Here is a 19,415-nt window from a genome sequence, read left to right as displayed (position 1 = left end):
TCCTTTGTCTAGTTTTCCTGTCACTCTTTAGTTGTCATGGAGATTATTTTAATTAACAGGTGTTTGCCATTATTTCCTAATTTGCCTTACTAAGTTCCTGTGTTCAGTTGTCGGGTCTGTCTCGTTAATGTTATGTTTGCTAATAAGCTACTTTCTGTTGGATTTTCCTGTGGATTTTATTAAAGACTGGTTTGAAATAAATCTCTCTCATCATCTTCCTTCCTGCAATGCGGTGTGACAACATTGTACCTAACATTTTTTTTATATGTAAGTGCATAGTAGTTAAAGACACCCAATATAAAGTGTGACATAACCATATTAGTCAAATTTTTGTTTTTTTGTCAGTGATAACAGATTATGATTTACTATATTAAAAGCCAGGTAATTTTTAATTACCATCTAGCTAAATGAATCTTTCTGAGAGAGCACAGTTTAGTGATGTGCACAATAAACTTGCTTGGCACTTGAACTTGAGAAGTACGTGATGTGACTGCTAATGCAGGATTTGTTATGTGGAAAAGAAAGAGAGTGATGAATGGAAGCTTCGTGAAAAAATTCTATATAAGTTATAAAAAATGCAAATAAGTTAACTTCAATCAAAAGTTTGATTATGCCTTTGTTCACAAGTCCTTTTTTTCTATGATAAACACGAATTAACTTAAATGGACCTTCTCACTTTTATTTTATTATTATTCAAGCATTATACACTTTTGTACGAATGCAATTATTAAACATGCATGCATACAATAAAGAGAGAGAGAGCAACAACTAACGTTAGGCTAAATACAAAATAAAATAAAATAAAATAAGGGTGCCAGGGGAGACAATTGGCCTAATATAAATAATCAGAAGAGCATGGTTGTATACAGATAACAAATAAATACTTTGTATATTTCCAACATTTTTAAAGTCTTGATAGCCTATTTATTCAGAGAGTCTACTTACATAAAGTCTTACCTCATTCGATTAGTAAACACATTCTCACTCGCTTGGAGCGCCCTCCTTTGGCAAAACATCATAATACATTTCACAGCTGAAGAATCCTCTTCAAAATTCATGTTTGATGAATAACTGTATATGATTTATGTTGTGGATAAACGAAATGAATACGAAATTCCGAAAAGCACCCAAGGCAAATTAGCCGTCCGGATTAGCCGATACAATTTTACATCATGATTGAACAGCTCTGTTTTGACTCATTGTTGATAAGACTGACAAATACAAAGACATTTAAAAATATATAAGAGTGTGCTTCAGGATAAAACTCCCCAGAGACAGAAACGATGCAGTCATCGATTCAGTGAGTTAATCTGATTCATTCAGAACAAATTTAGACCAGTTTTGCGAAATGTTCAATGAATGAAGCGTTCGTGAAAAAGATCCGACTCAAAAGTACGATTCGTTTAGCTTAAGAGGAACATCCGGTGCGCATGCGCAGACGTCGGTCATTGGGCGCGCGACTGACTGCAGGCGTGCATGCGTGTCTCGTGGATTTTAGACTGAACAGTTCTCAGTGACAGATTTGGTACGTGTGGTCATCCCGTTCTAATGGGTTAAAGTCTGTCGCGTTCTGCCTTTAAATAACTTGTACTATAATATTTTCAGTCGCATAGATTATTAGCTCAGTCAGCCTCAGCACGAAATTATTTAAATTGACCACAGGAAAGCAACAGGCAAGTGACTTCACGTGCTCTCGGAATTATTGTAAATACGAGTTTCCTAGGTGAAAATTGCACATGAACGCCCTCCCATTTCGAGCTCGTTATCACGACTTCAGAAGTGGGAATGATTAAATTTCCGATAGCACGTGAAGGCAGCATAACGCGAATCAGCTCGATCCATACTTGAACATTAGAAGGATTATGTGCAAACAACATCACGTTTACAGTAAGTTAATTCGCATTAGATCCAAGAACTCATGTCTGGAAATTCCTTTGACTGGCACATTATAGTAACATTATAGTATTCATGCTGTCTTCTAGAGACGGTATTGTTTAAGTTAGTATATTATAGTTAAGTTAATATATTAGTATAAGTTAATATATTAGTTATTAAAGACCTAAGAACAAGAAAATCACTGACTTATCTAGATCTGGAAAAACTTATTTTTTCTCCTATATATTTAATTATAAATATCAAACTAACAATTTGCTTTGTGCTTCTTTACAGAATCACAATGTGCCATCCAGTTAGGTAGAACTTTTCAATCATTGACGGCGCTAGAAACTGGGCAAAGGTGAATGCTTACATACAGAAAATGTCAGATTGTAGCAGTTTAACGCATTGCTGTATCATTATGAAAGTGTCCTCTCAGTTCCCAGTAATATTTAACACGTCGCATTTAGGATTTCCTGGCTAGTGCAACTTGGTTGTCACCGGTCTGCAAGCTCCATTAAACTGCTAAGCCTTCAGCTATTAACTTTGAGGATCAACATTCCTTCTGCATTTTTTTTACATAATTTAAATAATTCAGCTTTACAGCATCAGTAGTATTACTGTAACATGGTGGAAGTGAGCAATGAAAGGACAGAGGATGGTAAGGATGAAATGAGGACTGGTGGCAATGGACACACTGTGGAAAATGTGGCTCCGTCAGTCATCCTTGAATCCAAGGATGACCTGGAAACCCAAGCGCAGAAGACCAGATCCTGGATATGGTCCGTTGTTTACCTTTGTTTCTATGGATTCATGGTGCAGCTGAAGCCTGGAGAGCCGTTTATCACACCATACCTGCTCAGTACAGAGAAGAACTTCACCAGAGGACAGGTCTGGTGCTATTTTAATTTTAAATCTTATTCTGGTTTGTGGGGAAAAAAAGAAGAAACCTAAAAATATGAAATTGTTTGAGAGACTTTATTCAATCTGATAAAACATACGGGTAAAAGTTTTTTTTTTGTTTGTTTTCAATTTTGTAAACACTTAAACTTTAGAAACTGTTTACATACTACAGTATGTATTTTTTTGATGCCAATACCTAGTCAATACACAGTTATGATTGTGTAACTTGGTCTTAAAACTTTAGCACAGCTGCTGGGTTCTGAAAAGCCATGTGAATGTGGTCAGAGTTCACATTCCTCCAAAGTGGGTCAGATTTGCTTTGAGGGAGGACTGAACCCTTCCAGACTCATTAAAGTTATTAATCATAAAATTATCTTTTGCAAACACTTCTGGTAACACTTTACAATAAGGTCTCATTTGTTAACATTTAGTTAATGCATTAACTAACATGAACTAACCATGAGCAATACATTTGTTACTATTTGTTAATAACATTATAGTTAATAAAAATCCAGCTGTTCATTGTTTGTTCATGTTACTTCACAGTGCATTAACTAATGTTAACAAAAAAACAACATTATTTGATTTGAATAATATATTAGTAAATGTTGAAATTAACATAGATTAAAAAATGCTTTAGAAGTATTGTCCATTCTTCAACTAGTGTAGTTAACTAATGAAACCTTATTGTAAAGTGTTACCACACTTCTAAATCCTGGATTACAAAATGAATTTGCCCACGCTGTACTACTGAATTTATAAAGCTCTAACTGAATATTTTCTAAACATTCAGTTAGACTGCCATTGTTTTGGCAAAAGCCAATTAGTCGACCACATGTACAGCATATCTGTATGGGAATTTTCCACTGCAAAATAGACCAAGTGCCAGTTTTTATTTGTTTATAGCCTAGTGTCTTTGACATGGATTAAGACACTTAATCTTAATCATCTGAAAAAGGGACATTTTTCCTCATCTTCTTGCTAAGGTATTAAAAATGCAGGTCTAAGTTATGCATTAGGCAGAGTAGGCATCATTCATTTTGGTTTTTGTTGATTTGCTCAGTAAAAATTTAGCCTACCGTTTTGAAGTTTCGCCACAACTTAGCAGTCATTACCCATGAGCGAAAATTCTAAATGAATCAAGTCGAATGCAATCAAACTAGAAGTACACAAAGGCTGATTTTAAATGTATGCTTTATAATAGTGGTATGCAATAAATGTAACCATAATGAAAAGTAATGTGAATTATTCTAATGTTATTCAATACAAAACATCCTCAAACACTAGACAAATATCTAGATTATAAAAGGTGGGCTTTAACAGTGACATAAGTCCTGTCCCAAATGGCACACTTCATATGCACTTACACAATGGCTACTGCAGCGGACTTCTTCCCGACAGTCTAAGCGGCATTACGTCACAAAAGTGCGGACTTGTTGGAAAACTGCAAGAGTTTAGGGTGTCGTTTGGGACAGGGCCAAAGTAGCACTTATTTGCGAAACTGCGGACTTGTAGGAATACTGCTAGTGTTTAGGGTCCCATTTGGGATGGGGCCATCTTGTTACATATCTGTACATGCATAAGACCAGGGGCAAGGCCAGAAATGTTCAGACGGGTGTGCCTTCATAAAACAGGGTGGGCAAATCGTATCAAGTATGAAAACGGCATGCCAAATTATCAGAAATAAACGCAGCACAGTTTCAAGTTCAAAGTTACAAAAGAGCAAATAATAAAGAACCTACATGAATGAATGAATTAATGTATCGTATATATGGTCATTGGTCACACACTTGCACATGTCACCATATTATTAACATTTTACCAAAATCAAGGTCAAATGGAGTTTTGAGGTTTTTGAACAGCAAATTTGATTTCTGAGAATTAATGTCACACACTGGCTGCGTGCACGCACGGCTCGAGCCGCGCCGAAAGCATGCTAGAAATAGAACCGACGCATATTTTTCACGACACGCAAGTGTGTTGGAAGCGTTTCCAGGCAAAGTAGAATAGGAAAAGCTGTTTGTCATTTTGACACGAATACATATTAATAAATGACATTTTGATGTTTGAAAGTCTAGGTTTTGACATAAATGCAGATTTAATTGTAATTAAGAAATAATTTTTTTTTTCGATTTTCAAATAGTACCTGTTAATACAGAACTAAATATTCTGTAGCCTATTTTGCCATCAATACTGCCGACGTGCAACTCAATCAGCTCCCTAGTTCAGTAGTCAGGGCACTGATCAGGGAGTCAGCCCATTGACTTATGTCCTGATCAGTGCCCTGACTTCTGAACTAGGGAGCTGATTGAGACGCACGCGTGGTCTTTGCTGTATCAGTAGTGTAACATGAAGTATAGCCCTCCCTGTACGTCACCTAGCAGCAGCAGCACCGTCAGACACTCTTCTGGTGTGTAAAGACATAGAAAACGCCACGCTAACGTCACGTAGCCAGTGAGTAGCGGGCCTTACATGAGTATAACAATGTTTGACTCCATCATATCGCCGGGATGATAATCCTGCGGTCTAAAGAACTATACACACCACCGCGTGTTTCGAAGCAGATGCGCAAAGGGAAGTCCCGTTTCTTCACCTGCACAAAACGCCACCATGCTGAATTTCTAACTTTTTTTTTTTTAGGAAACCTGTAGACTCGATGTCCAGACAGGCTGGACACAATAATTTAACATGACAATGATAAATTGGAATAGAAAAACTACCGAAAATACACAGACTCTACTGAATACCAACCTAATCTGCACTGAGCCAACGCAGAGCTGGGCGAACGACTCCCTCTCGTGACGTAATATGACGCGATGTTGAAAAAAAAAAAGCACTTTTTCCAAGCATCCAACGAAACGGCCACTTTATCTACTAAATTTGTGCTCTTATGTCTTTATAAAACATTTAAAATCCTGCCTTACCTTTTCATATGGTATTTTCATACAAGGTTATATATTAATCTGGAAAAAAATTTAACCTGCAAAATGCCCTTTAAAGATTGGCTATGACTCGATGATAAATGTTACACTAAGACATTTTTCTCTGCTCCTCAAACACATAAAACATTAGCCTTTTTATATAGTGTTTCTTCAGTAAAGTAAACCCTTTACTTATTCAAAGAAACAGTTCTTTATTTACCCTAACATTGTAAACAAGCAGCGATCTATCTCCAATCAGCATGCGGCAGCGGCACTTCAGAGATGGGTCGGAGTTATGAGTGTTGACTGACAGTTTGAAAAGCCAATGGAATTGCGTGGTTTAGTCACAAGGTCATTTTAATACTTTTCATTTCAAAACCCACAGAGAGAAATGAAGGGTGATTTTATGAAAAAAAGATACAATTAGGAGACGTTTCTGCAAGACAGTGACAATATGTTTAAAAACATTTAACTATACACTATAAATGTTTGTGCTTACCTTTGCATGTCCTTCTGCAATATTACTCTGAGAAGACGGGCTCCGTCCAATTGACCATGGAAAACTGCATTTAATCATTCTTTTAACTAAATAAATAAAGTTATACTGTGATAAGACATTATTATAATTATTAGGGATGCAACAAAACAGTTAGTCCACGGTTCAATACATACCTTCGGGTCGGTTCGGTTCTGATGGCTTGTCCCATCAGTTTTTTGCTATTCTATTCTTAGGCGACAGGAACAGCAAGAGGTTAAAGGGTTAGTTCACCCAAAAATGAAAATTCTGTCATTAATTACTCACCCTCATGTCGTTGGACACCCGTCAGACCTCCGTTCATATTCGGAACACAAATGAAGATATTTTAGTTGAAAGCTGATGGCTGAGAAACGCTTCAGACAGGCCTCCATTGGCATTCAGTACATTGACACTTCCAAGATCCATGAAAGGCACTTAAAACATCGTTACAAAGTCTATCTCACCACAGTGGCTCTACAATAATCTTACAATGCGACGACAATAGTTTTTGTGCGCAAAAAAAATCAAAATAACACCTTTATCCAACTTGTTCTCGACTTCCGTGTGTGCCTCCACGACGCATGCGCGAGAATATGACGTAGCGCCGGTGTTCGGGAATCCATGAAATACACACTTAAGCCCCATTTTGAGCACTACGCCGAGACCTAAAGCACGATCAATGTAGAATCCAACAGCTTAGACACGCGCGTCTTCCTCTGCTCGTAAACAAATCGCTTCTGGGTCATATGTCCGAACGCCGGATCTGCGTCATATTCTCGCGCATGCGTCGTGGAGGCACACACGGAAGTCGAGAACAAGTTGGATAAAAGTGTTATTTTGATTTTTTTTTGCGCACAAAAACTATTGTTGTCGCATCGTAAGATTATTGTAGAGCCACTGTGGTGAGATAGACTTTGTAACGATGTTTTAAGTGCCTTTCATGGATCTTGGAAGTGTCAATGTACTGAATGCCAATGGAGGCCTGTCTGAAGCGTTTCTCAGCATCAGCTTTCAACTAAAATATCTTCATTTGTGTTCCGAATATGAACGGAGGTCTTACGGGTGTCCAACGACATGAGGGTGAGTAATTAATGACAGAATTTTCATTTTTGGGTGAACTAACCCTTTAAGGAGAAAAAATAAAAAAAAATATTGCAAACGACAGGAACAGCAAGAGGTTAAGGAGAAAAAAGAAAAAAAAATATTGCAAAATACTCTAGTAAATTATTTTTTATTTTACTTAAAAGAATTGAAAAAAAAAGATTTACACTGGCAGCACAGAGCTGTACAGCAGCATTTAAGTATGAAATTGAATGAATAAATGTAAAAATAAAACACTACATAGACTTCACTATAAAATATACATTGATTCTTAGCTACTGTATTAGTTTTTCAGTCAAGAGCAGTGAGTGATTTTCTCTTTGTCTTTTGTTGTTGTATTAACATTAAAGGGATAGTTCACTCAAAAATGTAAATTCTGTCATCGAGAAATGAATACAGGTTTGGAACAATATTAGAGTGAGTAAATAATGACATAATTTTAGAGAAGAACTGTCCCTTTAAGGACAACGTGTTCACTAGGCTGCGCTGCTGTCAATTTAAGACCTGCGTGCATCTAATATACAGACACACGCCGATTTTACTGTCACTTTAGACATAACCGACTGTTTTTATGTTAACCTTGTGTGTATTTGACAGTATTAGCGCAGTAAGACCAGGGTTTTACCTACATTGAAAATTTTTTGGTGGCCGCCAAAACATATTTTTGTCCCGCCAAAGCTTTATTTGATGAGTTATTGTGATTTATGAATGATGTAGAATAGATGCTGCGCTTGTAACTGAGTGACAGAGAGAACGATCAGAGCTCCTCCCCCGCTCGCACGCTCTCTGTCTTCAAAATAAGCATTCGCTTTCAAATATTTCACATATTACGTTAATCAAAAGGTCGGAAGAGCGAATCCATGTTGCATGTGACGCTATCAGACGATGTTTTCCTTTAATTACCGCTGGGTGTGAAAAGCCCTCAAAAAACATTGACTGATTCTCTGACCAGCTGACATAAACCATACTTTCAATAAACGGGAAACAAATCCTATCCCGTTATGAAGTGTTTTCTGTGTGTTGACAAATCTTTTGCGATGTTCTAACAGACGGGATTTGCACATAAAGCGTCTGCTAATGTCCGATTCGCCATAATGACTCCTTTGAACCGAATCATTTTAACGACTGGTTAGAACAACTGATCCGTCCAACACTGAACTCATGAATCAGTTTAATCATTTACTCAGAACACATCTGAAATGAGAACACAAGTGTGCTTACACAATTTAGCAAAAGTGGGTGTAAGAGTTAGTTTTAATTATCCAGTCTTTCAGCTTATTTATGTTCATAATGTGTAGTAAAATAAATAGCCTATAAATCACTTAGTTTAGACTGGAGTGAGGTGAAACCAGACCAAAGTTGTTATTAGCTAGCTGATAATTTTATGAAATTGTATATGGCAGAAAATTAAGCTCAGTGTTTCCCCTACCATTGTTCAGGGGGGGCGCCCCGCCCTCCCAAAACGACCCCCCGCCCCCCCTGAATGAGTGACAAAAAATATTTGTCATAACGGTCGACAATAAGAATTGCCCGATGGTTCAGTGCTAGCGTGAAAGACACTCCCAGAGCTGCATCTTCACGGAAACTGATCATTTGCGCATTTTTAAGCCTTGGTAATTTAAATATTCAAGCCAAGCGCTCATAGACGAGAAAGTGTCTCAGTTTGATACTCGCGAAGGGCAGCAACACAACACACATACACACACACGCGCGTCTCACAGCGCGCGAATATTCACACAAAATGATATCAAAATGCCTGTCTTGTTGAGTATCATCGTAAACATAGTCGGTTAGGTCTTTTAAATCAACGTAAACATGAAATTTGCCAGTCACCGCCAGCATTTATGGTCAAGTTTGTAAGTTTTAATTGTCCACAGAATATCTAAACATGCAATATATCAAAAGAAAGAACTGACCCACTGTTTTATTCCAGCTTCATATATTATTTTTTTAATCAACACTTGAATGTTACAAGTTTCATGAAAAAGCAACATTTTGAGCATAAAGCTGAAAAAAGCACGTTTTTGTAAAAGACTAACGTTACGTCTGAACGATGAACAAAACACAGATGCTGTAGATCGAGTCCATCAACACCCCAAAGCCTCACAGTCCTAGAACTCGTCCTGGGTTGACAGTTCATTCAATAACATTAGGCAGTTGTGATGTATATGCTGTTTAATGGTGATGATCGCCTTATTTTACATATGCATCTGCTTATGATATCGCACGTTGCTTCTTCGGCAGTGTTTTGATCAGGAGATTCTGTTCTCGTGCAGGAAATGCGCTACAGCGCCCCCTACCGTATAACAGTGAAAACACGGAAAGCCGGAAAATATCGTCATTGGCTATACAAATATTGAGATAACAAAAGACAAAAAAAAAATCACTCACTGCTCTTGACTGAATAACTTTAAATAAGGATTAATCTGTATTTTTATGCAGTGACATATCATTTTATGCAGACTATGCAGTGATATTTTACATTTGATTACTATTTTTGTACCTGACAATCTAGTTTAGACCTACATGAAAATAACTGTTTATTTCATTTGTATATGTTTGTTCTGCTGTATTTATTTGTGCTTTTGCTCATAATTTGATTATTTGTTCTTATTTTATTACTGACGGTCTTTAACAATAGCTATAAAAAAATATATGAGTTAGAATTTTAGTTTTTAGAGTCATAACCTTATTTATTAAGCTTATATGGCTCAAAAACAATACTAGGCCTATTTTATTTTATTTGTCTTTTTTTTGTGGTGGGGTCAGTGAAAATTCTGACAGGGCAAGTAAAAATTTGAACCCCTGAAAAAAATCCTTAGCATTGAGCCCTGAAATATATTCCCCCCCAAAAAAACAACAACAAAAAAAAAAAAACACGGATTTGCGTGTAGTAACTTTAATGGTAAAAATGTAAAAATGCAATGGAGAAGGTGACGAACCTAAACGGGCAAAAATTAGGGTTTTTTTTCTTAAAAGCAACAAAATCCAGAGCAAAAACTCAAGCTAAGCCAACCTCTGTTGTGTTGTAAATAGTTGTGTGATGTATAAAAAATGTTTGTTTATATTTATTTACCAAATTAATTTATTTATTTATTGTCTATGGCAACACCGAGTATCCGTAACACTCCAGCTCCACGACACTAGTAGTTTCGGGAGGCCCCCCCCCCCCCCCCCCCAAAGCTGTAAACCTAGGGGAAACACTGAAGCTATTTGTTCTTTTTTTTTTAATACTACTTTTTAATATTGATATGATTATATGCCAAAACAATTATCAGTAAATAGTGTAAAAATGAGGAACAAAAGCAAACATCAAGGTATCCCACATGAAAAAATACTATAGTATATTATAGTATATTATAGTAAAATTACTATAGTGTTTTTGAACCATACTATAGTAAAGATACTACAGTAAATTGTAGTATATTATAGTATTTACTACACTTTGTTAATTTACTGTAGTATATTTACTATAGTACGTTCAAAAACACTATAGTATTTACTAGAGTAATTTTACTATAATATACTATAGTATTTTTTCATGTGGGATCAAAATAAGATAAGCAAAAGTTACAAACTTTCTTTGAATTTATTTAAAATGTATTGTCAGTATTGCGCTTGCAGATCACGTGGGTAGGGTACTTTTTTACTGTGCGTGCGTGTGTGTGTATGGAGGACCATGTGTCAGCCACCACCGAAGACCATTTTTGACCCAGGAAAAACCCTGTAAGACGACTACTTAGTCCAGTAATAACGTGTTTGACAGGCGTTTGCGTGCGCTCGGAAAAGCGAATGTTAAAACCGTGCATAAGCACGCGAACGAAATGTTTAACGACAAGGCTTTAAAGCGCATGCAAATAATGATTTTTCGTGATTGTGAATAACTATGGTGTTCCGTGAGTATAACTCTACCACTAACGTGTGATGTGAATGTATGTCGTGTTGTTCAGTATATTGGGATGAGGCAAATGATAGAATTTGTAGAAAAATAATTAATTAAATGCAAAAGCGAATTCACAAGCGCGTATTGAACCGTGAATGCCGTACCGAACGGTTCAATATTATATTGAGATTTGTGACTTCCCTAATAATTATTATTTCTTATTAAATTATTTTTAAGATGCATATATCTTTTAGGAAAATTACCAACTATGTTTTGGGTGGGCCACAATTCAAAGTGGGTGGGCCCGGGCCCACCCGTAGCTTTGCCACTGCATAAGACCGCACAGTGTGAACACACAGACCATTTTTGGGGATTTCCGCCTGGATTTGGACTACCCAAATTGAAAAGCTTCCCATACCCATAAACAGTGGTCTAAATACACAATTTTGGTGTCATTTTACAGGAAACCCTTAGGTGTTAGATAAAATACTGCTAAAAGAGACAAACATGTTGTCTGAGCTGTAAAAATGTAGACATTCTAAGCTTTCAAATGGTACCACATCTGAGGGCAGAGCTCCTCCACAGACATTTAAAAATGTAACGTTTATACTTGATGACATAATTTCTGACCCTTATCAGGGTGCTTGGAGTTAAAGAGGTTAATATAACTATCAAATGTATGGATCCATGTGCACTAGCCTCGTTCTATATGGCATATTGTCACTTGAAATAGTTAACCGAGTCATTCTAAACCCTGTATAAATGGAATCCTTGGCTATGTTGTTTCACACTGCTCATACTTTACCTGGGTTTAACAATTGGGTATTCATAATCATGGGTATTTATAATCTGATGTTCCACACTGTATATTCCTGGTGGTGGAGGTAAGTAAGTGCATTGTCTATTATGTTATTACTGATGTTATATATGAGTATTGCAATTATCCCTGCTTTCCCTCTACCCCATATCAGATATAACAATGACTTTCTGTGTTCTTCTCAGGTTACCAATGAAATCAACCCAGTCCTCTCATATTCCTATATGGCCGTGCTGGTGCCTGTGTTTCTGCTGACAGATTACCTACGCTACAAACCTGTGCTGATCCTTCAGAGCTTGAGTAATGTTTCCATTTGGCTCTTGCTGCTTTTGGGCAACTCGTTGCTGGAAATGCAGTTTATGGAGTTCTTTTATGGCATCACCATGGCTGCCCGTGTGGCGTACTCCTCCTACATATTCTCGCTAGTACCAGCGGCTGTTTACCAACGCGTAGCCAGCTACTCTCGCTCATCTGTGCTAATGGGAGTCTTCACAAGCTCTGTGCTGGGACAGATGTGTGTGTCACTAGGGGAAGTATCATACATGACGTTAAGCGCTGTCTCTCTGGGATTTGTCACTTTTGGGCTACTCTTGTCCTTCTGCTTGCCATGGCCCAAGCGTAGCCTGTTTTTCAACAAAACCCGCCTAGAGGAGGAGAGGAAGGAAGCAGCTCAATCGGAATTGGCCAGAATGAAGCCTGAGGAGAAGGATGGCAGAGCGCTGGGCAGTAACCACAAATCCCTTTCTTGGGCAAATTCAGTGTTTATTCAGATGCTGAAGGAGTTAAAGAATGTTGTGAAAGTACCTAGTTTAAGGCTCTGGAGCTTGTGGTGGGTGTTCAACTCAACTGGTTACTATTTAGTTGTGTTTTATGTGCACATCCTATGGAATGAAGTCTACACTGCCACAGAAAACAAGCATGTCTACAATGGAGCGGTTGAGGCTGCCTCTACATTATTAGGTAAGATGGATTATATCTTGTTGTAGTTGCTTTATTTGTTAAAACTCAACCACAGAATCAGTTTTTTAGTAAGTAGCATCCACTCATGTTGTTACTGTCTTATTACTACTGTAAATCTGCTGTGGGCTAAAGCATTACCTAAAACTGTCTATTAATGCAGATTGTTTGTCATTCTTACTACTTTGAGTAAAGATAAAGGATGGAGCAAGATTTGTTTTGCAAACTTTAATGCTACATCAGTCATTCGCGTTAGTGCTCGGATAACGTATGCGCGATACAGTATGTGCTCTGCAATACATTAGAAGTTACTGTCTTTACAGTGTGTACAATCTCTGAGCTTTAGGAAGCCTCCGGACGGAGCTGGAGTTCAGTTATGGTAATGAGCAAAAATGGGATATATACACGTGTTTTGTTTAAGAGGGCAAGTCATAGTGAGTTGCTGTGTGAGTGTAGTGATAACATTATGCGTAGTAGCATAACATAAGTTTGTTTATTTATTAAAAGTACAATAAACTATGCATTTCCAATTGCATTTGGGCAATAATTAAACCACTTTAGCAGACAAACTACAGTTTTAATTATCTCTTTTAAAAAAAAAATCTAAATACTATGGATTTATAATAATGGCCATTTATTGGTTTTCCTAATTATCTGCTTATTTGTATCGGCAAGAATTTCGATCTGGGTCATCAGGGCTCCCAATGCAATTGCCCAGTCATTGTGACCTACAGTTGTTGTTGTTATCTTTTTACTAGTATCTTGACGTATCGCATTAATCGAAATCCTAATTGAGGTTTACATCTTACATGATGGTTTATTACAAGCAAAGTTCATGTTCCTCAACCTTTGAGCTTGGGCATGACACGTGCTTGGCAAACACAAGAAAACAAAACGTAAACCATCCTTATTCCTGGTGCTGGAAAGCCACTTCCCTGCAGAGTTTTTAGTTGATACAGGTGCGTTTAATCAGAGTTTGAGCTATACTCTGCAGGAAAGCATCTCTCCAGGACCAGGAATGAAGAACCCATGGTGTAAATGACACAAGTAGAATTTGTTTTCAATTTTTCAGATTTTCATGCACAAATTTTGACTTTCTTAATCAGCATGATAGTTACATGACAATCCCATTTCATGTGCTCCATAGGTGCAATCACGTCTTTTGCAGCAGGCTATGTGAAAATTCGATGGAATCTTTGGTCTGAACTGGTGATTGGATTGATCACTGCGGCACAGGCCGGTCTACTGCTTCTCATGGGCATCACAGAAAATATCTGGGTTTGCTATGTTTCATATGCCCTGTTCAAAGGCTTCTACCAGTTTCTGGTGCCTATTGCCATGTGAGTGAAATAAACAGATTTATTTTTATTATTAAGTGTATTTAAAATATTTTTTCATGCATTTTATTTGTTAAAAGCCCACATTAAAAGGCAATGGCACACATTGCATGTAATGTTTTGAAGTGATTGTTTTAAAAGGCGGAGATGAGTTGTATGCACCTGTAAAAACATTTATTTCACAGAGAGCAAGAATTTGAAGTTTGTTGTTTTTTGCCACATAAGGAGCTTTTGATGAAGCTAAAAGAAAAACACTAAGGAAATTAAACCATTTAAAGAAAATAAACAAATTTACAATGAAATAACTTTTTTTTTTTTTTTTACAATTATCCAGATTTTCTCTGCATTTTGTCCGTAAATAATTAATTTAGTGTTTTTCCTCTCAGTTTCCAGATTGCCTCCTCTCTCACTAAAGAATTGTGTGCTTTAGTGTTTGGAGTAAACACTTTTTTTGGAACAATCCTGAAGACGGTCATCACTATCATTGTGGCAGATAAGAGGGGATTGGCTTTGAATGTTCATTCTCAGGTGTGTAAAATTCTAGATTGACTTCTGTATACAGTTACACAGAAAAACAGGACCAATACTCAACACTCGGGTCACTCTTTCAAAACTTTTCACACAGTACCCTTTACTAACTTTCAGTTTGCCACAGCAGTTAATTTCACATTCAAAATGCACTAAAACTTCCACCACAACACTTCATACATGTCTCAAATCAACTCATTCTTCTAGAAGACTAGCAAAGGTTTTCACCTAACAAACACACATTGTCATAAACAATGACCTAAAAACCACTAACAACATGTAGCATTACACAGTGATTTCTTTTGTAAAATATCTTCACAAAACAATAATGACACCTCGCTATGGTTCAGAATTACGGTGACGCCTTTGTCGCACTTCCATGTTTGAAAAGCAGAAGCAAGCTCAGCATAAAATAGGCTCTTCCACTGCCTGTATCAATGGCAGAGCCCATAGCACGAAATTATTGTAATTTATTGATGTAGCCTACAGTTCATAACAGATAGCCATGGGTAAGGTGCCATGCATGGACCGCTCATGATTAGCCTCAGTGGCGTTACTTTAACCTAGTAGCCTAAATAACGGACCCCGGTGCAGCCACAAATATCATAACTATCTATAATAGGCCTACTGTAATTAAGACATATATTCAACAAATGTATTAAAAACAGAAAGACGCTATAGTTTCAGCCTTAGGAAAACAACATAACATCTCGTTATTACGACATAATTGCGTGGAAAAATTATATGTATGTGGCAGCAATGCGTCACCGTACAGAATACACTGCAGTATATGTCAAGTTTTCACACTTTTGTATAGATAGTTATGAAATTGATTGAATTGGTTAGTTTACCCAAAAATGAAAATTGTCATTATTTACTCCCTCGCGTGTCGTTCCAAACCTGTACGACCACTTTTACGCTTCAAAAAGTTCATAAAGAGATCGTAAAACTAATCCATATGATCGGGTGGTTTAGTAAATTTTTTATGAAAAGACTCGATCACTTTGTGATGAACAGATGGAATTTACGATTTTATTCATATATAAATACAGATCAGTGAACATAAACAGAAGCTCAACCGTACTTGTTTCGACGCACGAGAACAAACCTCATTGGTTCTTGTGGAAGCACAAATGTGCTGCGTAACAATAATGAACCTCATTGGTTCTTGCATGCCAAGCAAACATGCTTGAGCTTCCGTTTACCACAACTGATGTGTGAGTTGATGAATGTTTATATGTGAATAAAAGCTTAAATTCAATCTGTTCATCATATAAAACGATCATGTCTCTTCAGAAGATTTGGACTAAACTGCTAAATTTATATGGATTAGTTTTACAATCTCTACAATAAACTTTTTGAAGCATCAAAGAAATGTGGTAATTGTGTAAATTGCCAGTGGAGGGACAGAAATCGCTCATTTCATAAAAAAATATCCTCATTTGTGTTTAGAAGATGAACAAAAGTCTTATGGTTTTGGAATGACGTAAGGGTGAGTAAATGACAGAATTTTCCTTTTTGGGTCAACTAACCCTTTAACACTAGGGTCTCAAACTCATTTTACCTGGGGGCCGCTGGAGGTAGACTCTGGGTCAGGCTGGGCCACATCAAGTATTACACATAAAAAGTGTTTAAAGTATTCCAAAAAAAAGTAGCACAACTGATCCAATCTTCTCAATCTTTATTATTAACAGTTCTTCAACATGAATGTTTCTTCTGAACATAAACTGTTCCTCTGAATTTGAACTAAATATAGCCTATAGAAATTAAACCATGTAATATGAAATAATGAATGATTTTAATTTTATTTTAAATAATCGACTTATTCACAGCAAGGCCGTAACTAGGTCAAACAGAACAATGAGCGAAATTCTAGGTCTAATTCTAGTTGGGAAATAATCTTTTTGGGACTATTTGTAAACAATATTTGCATTAATTTGTCAAATATATTATTAGTCCCGATATTCTTCGCATGAGTGAGTGAATAAATACATAGATCCGCGATAAACTTTCGAATTCTCTAGTGGTCTGATGGTAGAATTTTTGTCAACCGTGTCAAAGGTTCCGGGTTCTTATCCGCTCTCATATAGTTTTTCTTCATTAAAATCAAAGATGTTCATCAATGATTGTATAATAAAACCATGGACACGTTTGCATTTTGTTTTGTGATTTCACCGGAAAGAATAGAGTCTCTCTCAGCAACGGCATTAAGCGATAGATTGACGCGCTCGTCTGTGTGTGAAGACTGTGCAGTGTGCACGAGCCATAAGAGAACGTAAACCCCGCCTACTTTGATTTGATTGGCCATCTCAATAATTTTGACATTGACGAGTGCTGTTAGACCACATTCGTTTCAACTGTCTGATCAGCTTCGTATGTCTGTTCCTGTCAATCACGCGGTGTCAACCAATTATACTGCATGAGGGAGGGGCGAGCCAACTCTCTCTCTCTCTCTCTCTCTCTCTCTCTCACTCTCTCTCTCTCTCTCACTCACATTCACACACACACACACACACACACACACACACACAGGTCAGGAGGCTGCAAGTGCGGCAAGCGCTACATACGCAACATCTCAGCAAAAAGGTGCTTTTCAGAGCAACGCGCGGGCCGCACTAACACTAAACTTTGAAGTCAAGTAGGGGGCCACAAAATATCATCCTGCGGACCGCGAGTTTGAGACCCCTGCTTTAACAGTTTTGAAAAGAGTATGCAAATATATACAAATTGATCTGTAGGTACATAGTTTTGGTGGTGCTTGTGTCTGTCATTTCATTTTTTTTTTGTCAAAGCAATAATAAAGGATCCAGTTTAGCTCACATAGACTGCTTTTTTGGTCACTGTGTGAAGAGTTTTCAAAAAGTGACCCAAGTATTAAGAAATGGGTCTTGGCAATAAATAGAGGAAATTACATTAACATTATAATGCAGAATGATTTTGGCCTGATTCTGTTTCTCTCTTTCTCTTGCAGTTTTTTGTTTATTTCTTTTACTTCACTCTGCTGACTGTGATTTATCTGGGCTGTAGTGCCTTTGTCATCACGTGCCATTACCGCAATCAAAGAGCAGGGCAGGAGGCTTCAGAAGTAGCCATAGCCACTGAACTTAGTCCCATGGCATCAGCTGCTAGTGAGTGCACAACCGCACCTAATGGAGCCAGCATCAAGACATGAGATTCAAAGGAACTGTGCCTCTCTTTAACTGTTACTTCAAAATCAGAGAATTTGTTTTTTAAACCTCAAAATCGAATTATTCATTTTGTGGAAAGTAAATGTAATGATTGAGGTCAGTAGGATGGTATGACAATGGAAAATGAAGTCTCAGAACGAGATGTTGTCAGATCTAGATGTCTTTTGTTTGATTGTTTGTTATTTTATAAGGTTATATTTGTTAGGGTTAACAAAGATGATGTAAAATTATTTTATAAAGAATGTTTGGAAGCCAAACATGGCAAGTTTGGCTTTCTAGCATCTGATAGGTTTACTCTATAACTTCAGAGTACCGTGATGCCAGAAGTATTATTTGGAGCGCAATATTAAAGTTTAAATAATTATTATTGCACAACAGTTCTAGTTCTGTAAATTGATTGGCCAAGCAGTGTTCCAGGCTGATAATTATATGTGATCGGATGGCGTCCAGTGGAAGCTGACTGGGGGAGTTTTACTTCCAGTGTTTTCTTTCGCTCAAGGATCGCTTAGAAATGGGTCCTGCTCACCAGTAAGTAGGACTGGGGAATTGAAAACCTGTAGTGGAGCTAGCGTGGAGTGATAATGTTCAAAACATGGAGGGGAAATTGCTGCATTCACACTCTCTCAATTATGTGCAATGATTGGTGACATGCATAGTTTAATGCTTTTAGCTCTTTTGGAAATATTTTTGTTGATAAAGGAAAAAATATGCAAATTAACTGACCATGTTTTTTCAATGTGAACCATTTTTTTTTAGAATTCTTATAGAAATTTTACACTTTTAGAACACTTTACAATAAGGTTTCATTAGTTACTACTACTTTAGTCAACATGAACGAAGAATGACCAATACTTCTACAGCATTTATTAATCTTAATGTTAATTCCAACATTTACTAATTAAAATCAAAAGCTGTATTTGTGAACATCAGTTAATGCACACAAAGATGTATAAATACTGTAACAAATGTATTACTTAGTTCTTGATAGTTGAGAATGTTAAAAACTGAAACTTGTATAGTTTACCGTAATTTGACACAAACAAGATCGTATTGTACACAGGACACTTGCTTAGTTCTACTGTATTTTTAAATAATTACTGCTGTTTTTTTTATAATATAGTGTGTTCACATTATAGGAGCTCCAGACCATGTCTAATTACAAATAAATTCTTATTAAATAAAAAGTTTTTTGTAGTTTTTGTTTATATAGTATTTTGTAAATTCCATGTTGTTTAAAAGCAGCTTTAGAGAAAAATTTCTTAATATTCAACAGCAAGCTTAAGGTGACTATAACAAAGACAACACACTTTAATAAAGGGAATACATCTTGAGAGACTTAAAACACAAAAGAGTAAATATTTTCTAGTCATAGCATGTGTAATAGAAGT

The 19,415-nt window shown here is 36.8% G+C and overlaps 1 protein-coding gene across 2 annotated transcripts; it reads left to right on the top strand.

Moving 5' to 3' along the window:
* The first annotated feature begins 1,440 nt into the window (after positions 1 to 1,440).
* slc19a1 (solute carrier family 19 member 1) lies at positions 1,441 to 19,220 on the top strand. 2 transcript variants are annotated; one of them, XM_079841860.1, is made up of 6 exons: positions 1,441 to 1,525; positions 2,170 to 2,766; positions 12,203 to 12,977; positions 14,122 to 14,314; positions 14,698 to 14,839; positions 17,811 to 19,220. In XM_079841860.1, exons 2-6 carry the CDS (start codon positions 2,503 to 2,505, stop codon positions 18,009 to 18,011), a joined length of 1,575 nt encoding a protein of 524 aa, XP_079697986.1. In that variant the 5' UTR covers positions 1,441 to 1,525; positions 2,170 to 2,502; the 3' UTR covers positions 18,012 to 19,220. The 2 variants fall into 2 exon arrangements, with proteins under 2 accessions (XP_079697986.1, XP_079697985.1); XM_079841859.1 differs by having other exon boundaries at positions 1,441 to 1,887.
* Positions 19,221 to 19,415: the final 195 nt, after the last annotated feature.

Source organism: Gobio gobio, assembly GCF_949357685.1.
Source record: "Gobio gobio genome assembly, chromosome: 17".
In the NCBI taxonomy this organism is placed as follows: Eukaryota; Metazoa; Chordata; class Actinopteri; order Cypriniformes; family Gobionidae; genus Gobio; species Gobio gobio.
Note: the sequence above shows the minus strand (reverse complement) of the source record. Positions and strands in the feature narration are given on the sequence as shown.

Excerpts from the sequence above, each read along its gene's own strand:
- slc19a1 (XM_079841860.1), top strand. The coding sequence starts at position 2,503 with ATGGTGGAAGTGAGCAATGAAAGGACAGAGGATGGTAAGGATGAAATG. Across the intron at positions 12,978-14,121 it reads GGCTGCCTCTACATTATTAG|GTGCAATCACGTCTTTTGCA; the intron begins GTAAGATGGATT and ends TGTGCTCCATAG. Across the intron at positions 14,315-14,697 it reads TTTCTGGTGCCTATTGCCAT|TTTCCAGATTGCCTCCTCTC; the intron begins GTGAGTGAAATA and ends TTTTCCTCTCAG.